At 41.8% G+C, this 9834-nt stretch overlaps 4 protein-coding genes across 4 annotated transcripts; all 4 read right to left on the reverse strand.

The window, feature by feature from the left end:
• Positions 1–1334: 1334 nt before the first annotated feature.
• GGI43DRAFT_401597 (amidase signature domain-containing protein) lies at positions 1335–3217 on the reverse strand. The gene is made up of 2 exons (XM_083205602.1): positions 2899–3217; positions 1335–2834 (listed from the first exon to the last, which is right to left on the reverse strand). Exons 1-2 carry the CDS (start codon positions 3169–3171, stop codon positions 1503–1505), a joined length of 1605 nt encoding a protein of 534 aa, XP_083062316.1. The 5' UTR covers positions 3172–3217; the 3' UTR covers positions 1335–1502.
• Positions 3218–3378: 161 nt separating this feature from the next.
• Positions 3379–5577, reverse strand: GGI43DRAFT_336300 (uncharacterized protein). The gene is made up of 2 exons (XM_083202060.1): positions 4332–5577; positions 3379–4262 (listed from the first exon to the last, which is right to left on the reverse strand). Exons 1-2 carry the CDS (start codon positions 5272–5274, stop codon positions 3724–3726), a joined length of 1482 nt encoding a protein of 493 aa, XP_083062317.1. The 5' UTR covers positions 5275–5577; the 3' UTR covers positions 3379–3723.
• Positions 5578–6589: 1012 nt separating this feature from the next.
• GGI43DRAFT_401608 (uncharacterized protein) lies at positions 6590–7521 on the reverse strand. The gene is made up of 2 exons (XM_083205603.1): positions 7438–7521; positions 6590–7353 (listed from the first exon to the last, which is right to left on the reverse strand). Exon 2 carries the CDS (start codon positions 7091–7093, stop codon positions 6725–6727), a length of 369 nt encoding a protein of 122 aa, XP_083062318.1. The 5' UTR covers positions 7094–7353; positions 7438–7521; the 3' UTR covers positions 6590–6724.
• A 1566-nt stretch (positions 7522–9087) lies between these two features.
• GGI43DRAFT_382534 (uncharacterized protein) lies at positions 9088–9834 on the reverse strand (the record flags this gene model as incomplete). Its single annotated transcript, XM_083203254.1, has 1 exon — positions 9088–9834. The coding sequence occupies one exon, from the start codon at positions 9832–9834 to the stop codon at positions 9088–9090; it is 747 nt and encodes a 248-aa protein (XP_083062319.1).

Here is a 9834-nt window from a genome sequence, read left to right on the forward strand (position 1 = left end):
TGCATCCACATAGCGCCGCCACAATACGTGTCTGGATTCAGTAGGCGTAGTCTCTAGAGCTGATTTATATAGGTATGCCGCGTACTGCCCTTCGTTGATAGATGTAAGCCCTACAAGCTTGTCATATTTAGCCCAGGCCGAAAACAAATCTCAGATCCTCGTACCACAAGACAGTCCCACAATGAGTTTTGATTGCCCTGTTTCTGCCTATTAAGAGCCTCGTCTATAAGAGCTTCGATTTCCTTCTGGTTCGCCATGTTTGAGAAATTGTTGTATAGAGACGTAGGAAGATGCAAATGAAAGACAAATTGCGAAAGCGAGTAGAAAAGGATCTATATCATAGACAACATCTCTCACTTTTTATATCACTCCTATGAATATCTGGCTGAGTAAGCGCTAGATGAAAGTAAATAAAAAAAATGTTGCTTAAACTCGAGCGATTCGTTTTTGGTACTTTATTTGTGATATCCAAGAGGTCTTTGAGACGTCCAAGCTAATAGCTACTTATCTATTACAATAAATGCAATGTCTCGTGATTACTACTCACGGTGATGCAGCCTTGGTTTTAATCTTTCGGGATAAGAAACTTCTTTTTTTAACGTTTGCTTTGTTATTTTTTTAAGCCTTTTTACAAGCTACAGAGATGCCGTTGAGAATTAATTGTTACTCAAGCAGTAACATGATCGGTATTAGAATGATGAGTGAGGTAATACCTGATGTGCTGAATAGCGTCGCCACCTATACATACGACGCTAGTATTGGGCAGAGTGACTTTCTCTAGCGAATTTCATCGCAGTCGTACCTATAAAATTCCCGACTTTGGCTAGATAAGAATCTATTACTGCTTTGTCCACATTGTATTAAAGGCCTAGTAGTCCAAGAGTGAGAAAAGCTCTAAGAGGTCTGAAAGCATTCACTGGTGAGAGACATGCCTACCATACCAAGCGACCCGTTGAACAAACAGACGATAGACGGGGGAATACTATACCACTCTCGATAGGTTGTGAATATAAGTACGTCATTTTCTCATATGTAGGTCAGAGGCTTCGCTGCTTATCTTACAAGCACGTATTTAGCCCCGCATGGTAGAGTATTCTAGAGAAGCAGCATCAGATGTCAAAAAGTCTTAAGTGTATCAACGAAAATCGCCAATGAACTTTCTCATTTAGGCAATATTACCACCTACTTTTCTGCCGTTTTTGAATGTTGATTGAGAGTATAAAGAAGTACTAATTTAGTAAATGCATAATACTTGTTCCACGGCGTATACTATAATCAGCCACTAACGTCATATAAATGAAAGGATATATTCACGTTGCACAAAATTTAGCTAGTTATTTTCATGTTGAATATATTTCGTAAACAATCAGTGTATGCTAAATATATTTTTCTAAAAATTTCTGAATAGCAATTACTTTTTCATCATCAAATCTTCGCCCCACCATCTGCAAACCGATTGGCATATCGTGAAATAACTCGGGGTTATCTGCGGTTATCCGCTTTCAGCCCATGCTTGCCAATTTTATGAGAAACAGCGTATTGGGAATAGACTCACATAATTTCCAGTTTTCTTTGTCCAAGTCGGTCATGAAACGCTTTCTATTTTCCTTGACATCTATCGCTTTGTCTACTACACCAGCAGGAAAGGCCAGGGCTGGATAGTCGAGCAAGTTCCACACCGCAGTGTATGTCCAATATTTGGCTGTGTTATGCTTTGTAGCCACCCCAGGCGCCACGGGACAGATGATAGCATCCACAGGGTTTTCCCAAACGCCCAAAGCTTTGTTCAAAAGTCCAGTTTTGTTCCAGTGCTGCGAGTATTCCATCCTGAATTCTTCTCGTTCTTCTAGCCAGTATTCTAGCTCTTCTCGATCCAATTTCTTCACACCTGGATTGTCTTTAATAACCCACTCCGTCAACGGCAGCAACGGCTCTCCAGATTCGGCCATAACAGCTATATCGGCTTCACCCCCGTCGGTAAAATAAAGACTTGATACAATGGCCCATGCCTCATCATGTTTATATGGCGAAATGTTAACCACTTCTACATTCGGTACATTACTTACTTTGTCTACAAACTCTCTCAGAGCTCTCGTTATTGGCGGGTGTGGCTTGACGACTTCATCGTGCCAGATAATACCCAAACGTAATGGCTTTTCTCTGCTCGGAGTAATATCGACTGTCCTCCAAGGCAGTGGTATTATTGCTGGTTCGATGTGCCATGGCTCTGCAGCCGCCACGACTTTCATGAACATTTCTAGGCCTTCCAGGTTAACACTCATCGGTCCCAAAACAGTGACTATCGGATCAGCTCCCGGTGGAGTGCTACTCCAGCCAGTAGTTGGCACCCGAAATGCGGTTGGCTTGAGCCCATAAATGCCACAAGCGGCAGCAGGGACGCGAATTGACCCGCCTACATCACTGCCGACACCTAATACTGAGCCCCGCAATCCAATTAGAGAAGCTTCTCCTCCTGAAGAGCCGCCTGAAGACATAAGGACGTTGGAATATGGATTAGTGGTGACACCATAGAGATTCGACGCGCATTCGAGTTGCATCATGCTCTGCGGCTCTGTTGTTCGAGCATGGACAACGGCTCCAGCTTGTGTAAGAATTTGGACCACTAGAGCATCAGCAACTGGGAATGGGCGTGAATAGAATGGAGCACAGTAGCCAGAAGAAAGAGGTCGATTTGCAATGCCGATGTGAGACTTGATGCTCACTGGCAAACCCTGAAGCGCTCCAAGCGGGACGGATGTGTGCATAAGACTAGTGTCAAGCTCAATAGCACGAGAGATGGCTCGTTCAGGGAGAAGTTCAGTGAGACAGTTTGTCTACCAATATTGGTTGGCATTTGACGTTGTGATTTAGAGCCAGGAAACGGTGTAAATGACTTACAAGATTCTGAGCAATGACGGCTCTCTCCAGAAAGGCCCGAACCACCTCTTGAGCGGAGATTTTGCGATCAGATACTAATGATACAATCTCTTGAGGTGCCAGAGAGGTTATCCTGGCACTGCTAGCGGATAAAAACTTTTCAGGGATACCGGTAACGTTTCTTGAAAGCTGAGCTGGGAGTTCAAGATTTACTCCAACTTTTGCAAGTGTTTCATCACGGAGCGCCTGCGCTTTGTGGGCGATTTGTTTCCACATTTTGTTAGAATTTCTCATTACTCTTCTGACGATAGAAAAATATTCGAAAGTTCATTAAAGAAATATAGAATACGGAGTGTGCTTTTTCAATCTCCTTTCTGGGCAATGCGATTCAAGCATAATTAGCGTAAGCAGCCCAACTAGGCAGCAGTGATTGATGACATAACGCATGCAACTGCACCCGGCCTTAGGAACCAATTGGTAAGAGGGTAATGGCTATAAAGCTTACATAGATGCATTATACAACACCTTTAAATTTACCTCTGACGCTGCAATAACGAGCATGTCGATACGTATATATGACTCTACTCACATATGAGAGTTTCAACATGAAATGGATTTTAGCGCAACAAAAACAGAGCTTAACAACCCTATGGACATAAATTAATGAATCACAGCTATGCCACCGAAAAGAAAAAGAAGTATAGGAATTAAGGTCTTGAATTAAGTGCAAGCTATCAAATCTCTAACAAGAAAACAGAAATACAGAAAGCGTGATATGCTAGTTATGATCTTGACTTGACTGCATCCTTCGCATTAACAATTTTGCATTCATGTTTACTAATGCGACTAGTTATCGCCACCCTCATCTCCACCGCTAGAAGTATTGTTATTTCCCGAAGAAGAGTCTCCTGGCTTCTTATAGTCTTCGCTATCATCACCCTTGATTTGCATATACTGGCCTGGGTAATATTTAGAAACCCACATTTCCGCCAGCATATCCTTAGTGATCGGCTTCAGATAGTAGTTGATGGGAACGCCGCCAGTGAGTTCGGCAGCTTTAGCAAGATAGTCATCAAGCGCTGACATCATGGAGTTGATGTCTAGGATTTTATCGTTATCCCTTGCGAGATCTCCGAGTGATTCTAGTGCGGCTTTGATCGTTCCGCTTTTCAAAGCAACCATCTCTCCTCCTTTTCGCGCAGCTGCTGCGGAATGTTGGACAGTTTCTTGCTCTGCGTAAACTGCTTCGTCGAGTGCAGAGATCTGTTCCATCGATGATTTTCCATCGAAATTCGCAAACTGCTTGACTCCTAACTTTATTTCACTCGATTTTATGGTCGGAATTAAGCCCATACAAGTCATAGTGACATGCGACTGGACATTCTGTGAGCTGAGAAGATTCTTGACATCATTTGCAAATTTTGAGTTGACGCCAAATGATCCTGATTTCTTATTGAACCATCCTCCCACGTCTAATTGAACCTGAGCATGCGAGGCGATCTCTACGAGTTTCTCGCTAGCTGACGTTGAGGTTGAGTTCAATATATGGACCATGCCAACGAAGCTGGATCCATATGTTACCCCCGAGATGAGAGTCATTGATGGTTTGTCTTTTCCTCCAACACCTTCCTCTGAGTCGATTTCTTCAGCTAATTTCATCATTGCTTCAGGACTTGTTGGGTTGATTCGGTTTTCCTTTTGTGGCCACATCTGATTCCAAGTTTTGATTGCTTTGTCAACATTCATTATAAATGGAGCCAGAACTGTGGCATTTTTGTGCGTGCAGGTAACACTTATAACAAGAGTGCCTTCAATATCATGATTTTGTCTCTGGGCATTGACTTGACTATGCACCTGAGCGCTCATATCGGTCTGAACCTTGTTACCAAGTATACCCATCTTTGCAGTTGCAAATGAGGCTATATCCTCCGCTGAAGTTGAGGATCTTTGATCATTCGACTCCGTAGAGAAGTATTGCACGTCCATATTTATAGAGTCAGCAGCCAGAGCCATTGATTTAAGCTGCGTCCTGACGTAGTCTACTGGGCTCTCCCATTGCACGTGGACTGCCGGGATTCTGGAGCGGACCTTCGCAACATTTTGTTCGGCTGTGATTTTCGCCTTGGCATAATCAACCGCCGCTGTAGTAACGTCTTTATTGAAGAGTTGAATTTCCTCTCTAAGAGGTTTGAGATCCTCTTCGGCGAGCTTTAAGCCGGAAAGTTCTAGTAGAGTCATATCAAGACTTCGCTTCGATGCCAATAAACCGTTGTATTTGTCTTGGGCTGCATCAGCGGGTGCTTGGAATGCAGCCATTTCTTGGACATTTTGGAGGGCTGATTTATCAACGATCTGGCCCATCACAAGACTGGGATCATATGGAATAGTGGACGGCATTGTTGTATATTTTCATAAGGAGACCCTGTGAGTCTGGCGTGGTGTAATAAAATAACAATTATCTTGTTGTTAGATATGAACCTGGCATCCAGATTTAGCCTACTTACTTTCGAATGCTAGGAATAAATTTTAGGAGCGTGGGCAGCTATAAATAATTGACTGGAGGCTCCATCGTAGCTATTCAATAATTACTTTGGTTCCTGATTTGGGTGATAGTCGATTCTCAGCCAGTGACAAGCGGATTGACTACCGATAAATGCTAATTCACCATCCCCAGCTCTGCATTAGCATGCTGGGCGCGGCTGTGGATCGAGTTTTGGTTAGTAAACTAGTCCCCAAACCAGGAGCGATGCATGTTCAGCTGTTAATATAGACGCCAGCTAAGCTGGGCATTCTAGTTTCAGCAACTAAAATTTGCCTAAAGATATCCAACTGTCATTATGGGGCGAATGGGAAGAACGTATGACACTTTGAAGAAAAGGAACCTAAATTTGGGCTTCTTGAACGCCTATAGCGGTGATACCTCGCGAAAATTTATTCAGGGCTGTTTAGCAGTTCCTACGGTGATATTGTGTGCCGGAGACATACTGATTTAATACCTAGAAAATCGGATAATATTAGAAACTTAGAAGCTCAGAACATTTAGATATTATTAGCTAATCAGGTAATATTACAAATCTTGCTGATGCTAAATGTCGCTCACATGTAGAATGAAGCTAGTAACGGCGAAAAATAAATGGTGGCTTACGCTTGCGCAGAAGCTGGCTGGATGGGGACTTTTGAGTACAAGCTGAAAGCTGAATTGATAACCCTTCTTAGCATAGGTACATGTAGTCGCGATAAGAAAAACATCAGCCACAGTACAATGCTAGAGCGCTGCGACTAATCTACGGAATACACGTGAAATAAATAAAAAAGTTATTATTTATAAATCAGAGCCAATATCAAACAGCTGAAAGCTGGGGACGCTCTGGCTTGCTCAAAACAAAATATTATTTTCTCTAGGAATATATTTATGCAGCTTTGTTGAAATTTCGTCATATGAACTAGGTGCGGTGGATCTTGGGCTCAAAGTGAATCATTTTTCTACAACTTTTAATCAGCAGCGATGTAGTAGACGAGAGAAGTAAGTTCACAGTGATGTATTGTAGGAGTAATTATTCCCCAGGTCATATACAAAAAATGATGGACTTTAGCGCGACGATTGCCGTAGTATAAGGTATGTGCAGCAATATCACCACAGCGGCAAATTGCCCACTCACAGAGATGGATTCAGCGCAATAAGCCTATAATTAGCTATATACATATTTATCTAGCTACTTGGATTAGGCTATCGAATGGTTTAGACTACTCATTGTTCGTTAGTATATCCAGGTCAAATTAAGGATTTATATCGGCTTGCTATGGAAAAAGCTTTGTTACGGCGTCCATAGGTGGCAGTTTGTAACAATTAGGCACCAATATCGCATGGAAGTCCATCACAGCAGTAGCCATGGCCAGCACCGCTGAAGGCGCCCTCAAAGTCGATATTGTAACATCCATCGCTAGTCTGCCAGAGCGAAGCATTAAACGTGTACCCTCCGGTATCTTCAACGAAACTATTACGGTAAGCTATATCCTCCATATATATCATATTTGCGGTATTGACGCCATTGGGTCCCCATCCACCCCAGAGAGTACCGTAGTAGCCTGATCCAGTATTATAATCGGTCAAATAGACTTCAATCCATGGACCGCTCTGGTCACCAGAATTGAGTTGGCCCCACCAAGCAGCAGCAGAACCTGTAAGAGCAAGAATGCCAAGAGTAGAGAGCTTCATTTTCAATATTTGTGTGGATGAATTGATGTTTAAAGATGGCTTCTAATGCTGGTAGTAATGACGAAAGCTATCCGAGATAATATGTTCAATGGAGACACAGCAATCTTTATATAGCTGAATAGCTACATTAGACAACAAATTGAAGGGCAATACGACCTGCCCTTTTCATAAAGAGATTTGAGATCTTACGATTCCACTCACTTATGCGTAAGATTCGAGTTGATAGAATTGTCTGGACTTGGATTGAATCTAAAAACAAAGTGGGTTTGAATAAGATATCAGGTTAACGGAGGAGCACTTGCTGCATAATGTTGCTTAAAGAAAATGAAGCTAACTATATTCAGCAAATTGTTTAACTGGTTGGTAGAGTGGCTACGCAAGTGGTTAGGTTCAAACGGCCCGTGTTGAAATGGGTGTCAATTCTTCACCCTGCGGTAACAACTTGTCCTACTTTACAGCTGCGCCTGGAATATTGAATATGAGAGATCTGCTCGAAAAGTTCATATCCGTGATAGGGGCCGGAAAGAGTAAGATTATGGCTCTGTCAGTTGGAAAATAGTCAAAAGAGCATACCTATGTTTATAAATTAAAAGTAGGCGTCAAATAAAGAAAACACTTCCTTCTGTTTTCCAACTCGACAATCCGCTCTCTTCTTTGTTATATTGCTTTCTCGATCTTCATTTACCCGAGAACCCCGAATTTTACATACATCATATACTGGTCAAGATCACACGTAATTATTCTTACCTCGTCAATTATGGTACCATCATTTAATAAATCCCTTGCTGTTGAAAAGTGGATATTGTACTGTTCATATGCTGCATTCGGCTACCACAAATAAAGATTTTCCCGAGTTAGTGTTTCCTTGATAGGGTATCCCGTCAAAACAATTATAGCACTGCCACGTGCATCACAGCACTTAGGAGCTAAGCATGCATTATATCTGCTGTTTATTCTCTACTACCTAAACCCATCAAAAGATAATACTAGCTTCCTTTTTTCAACAGACTCTCTAAAATCTTATATTATCTTAAATGTCAGATACAAGTCGGTAAAATTGATTGGAAAGGTTTGAACTGAATATAGCTTTTCGTACAGGTTATGAAGGTGTTCAAAAGTTACTGCTATGTCTATCAGGCGGCCAATAATCCAAAAAGCATGCCGATATTTATTAAGTAAAGAAAATACCAAAGAAACAAGACATATTTTTTTTAACTCAATAATTAGCTGTTATTCTTCTCTTTTGGCCAAGATTATCGAATTCTCATAGATTCTACTTCCAGCAATAATGTGCGCGATGGATGGTACGTTACCAGCTATGGCGCTATCAAATAATGAGTCCACTCTTGGATAATGGATATCGGAATTTTCGCATACTACTGTATTCGGTTTCTGACAAAGATTTTCTCAATAGGGCAGGTCAGCAAAAGAATCAAGCATTATCAGATGCATTCTGAAAGAAATGACCAAGTGTACCTTGCGACCACTCTTTATAAGCTCAGTTATTTTCCAAGTCAAATTCTATAGAGGTATAGCGGGATTTTGGCATCTTGCTAAGTTACCACAGACAAAGACATTTCCTGATTGAGCAGGCCAATTAAATAATTAAGGATGCTATATATTATGAGATCTAGAAATTATAAGTATGCATGATGACCGCTGTATATAAGATTGATTACAGCATCTTATGACATTGTAACAAACTATACTCCATACATAATGGTGCTTGCATACACAGTCACAAGCTTTACATCATAATTATAATAAATTCGTCTATCAAAATCGAGGGTATGATGATATCTAATGTATCCATATGCATAGAGTAGCACTAAAAATATTCGATATACTCAACGCCAAAGCTGCTGTGTCAACAGATCTTGTATACAGTACTATGATAGTGCACACGCGTATACCTTTGTAACAGAAAACCGAGGTCACCTCAGCGCATTTCTATTACAATATAGCTAGAGACTCAGTCTTCTGAACGAATTGCCTTATGGATTCTCCACCTTGGGGAGCCAATATCTGTGAGAAAATGTTGGTGCCCAGAAACGTTCCCACATGAAACCCAGTTCAGGATTTACAGCGTTGGCCTCAACAAATCGTTCCAAAGCACGTTCATATACTTCTCGTGGGCGACTTTTAATTGTTTCTCGTCGAACAGCCCAAGTACCGCCATGTGCAGCTCGAATAGCGCGTGGATGCTTCTCTTCTAATACATAATTCCATAGCTGTGATGGCGTATACGGCGCAAAGACAAGAGAGCTTAGCTCGCTTGGTGTTATCCAAATGCTTTCTTTTGGATCAGTCCAGTTGATCTTGGCCCAATCATCTACATCGTGGAAAAGTGTTTGATCAAAAGGATTTACTTCGCCAGGGTTGACTCGAAGCGCCACATCCACCATTTTGCTTGTAGTGTTGACGACAGATCCAATCAGATCAAATGGGTTTGCTTGAGAGCAGACCATGTAATCTTCCAAAGTATCCCAGTTGTTAACAATATGGTACAAGTACGTATGACCTTCTCGACCGATGTTGGGTAGCTCAACATAAGAGCGAAAAGCGTCGTGATTAACTGTATCGTTGGATTGGGATATATGACCCTTGTCATAAACGTATGTATAGTTGGCTACCGGGAGCCAGGGTACTAGATTTTCCTGAAAGCGAGCCACAACAACACCTATGCTTGTAGTAGGTGCAGGCCACTGAGGCAGCGCTGTCATTGATGGAAATGGACTCAT

The sequence above is a fragment of the Trichoderma evansii genome (genome assembly GCF_050947405.1).
Source record: "Trichoderma evansii strain SZMC 28006 chromosome Unknown GGI43scaffold_6, whole genome shotgun sequence".
Lineage (NCBI taxonomy): Eukaryota > Fungi > Ascomycota > Sordariomycetes > Hypocreales > Hypocreaceae > Trichoderma > Trichoderma evansii.

What these genes read in the sequence shown, in the direction of transcription:
- GGI43DRAFT_401597 (XM_083205602.1), bottom strand. Translation starts at nt 3,171, where the DNA reads ATGAGAAATTCTAACAAAATGTGGAAACAAATCGCCCACAAAGCGCAG. An exon ending in CCGTCATTGCTCAGAATCTT is followed by an intron (nt 2,835 to 2,898) that starts GTAAGTCATTTA and finishes CAATATTGGTAG; the next exon opens with ACAAACTGTCTCACTGAACT.
- GGI43DRAFT_336300 (XM_083202060.1), bottom strand. Translation starts at nt 5,274, where the DNA reads ATGCCGTCCACTATTCCATATGATCCCAGTCTTGTGATGGGCCAGATC. An exon ending in AGACGTGGGAGGATGGTTCA is followed by an intron (nt 4,263 to 4,331) that starts ATAAGAAATCAG and finishes TTCTCAGCTCAC; the next exon opens with AGAATGTCCAGTCGCATGTC.
- GGI43DRAFT_401608 (XM_083205603.1), bottom strand. Translation starts at nt 7,093, where the DNA reads ATGAAGCTCTCTACTCTTGGCATTCTTGCTCTTACAGGTTCTGCTGCT.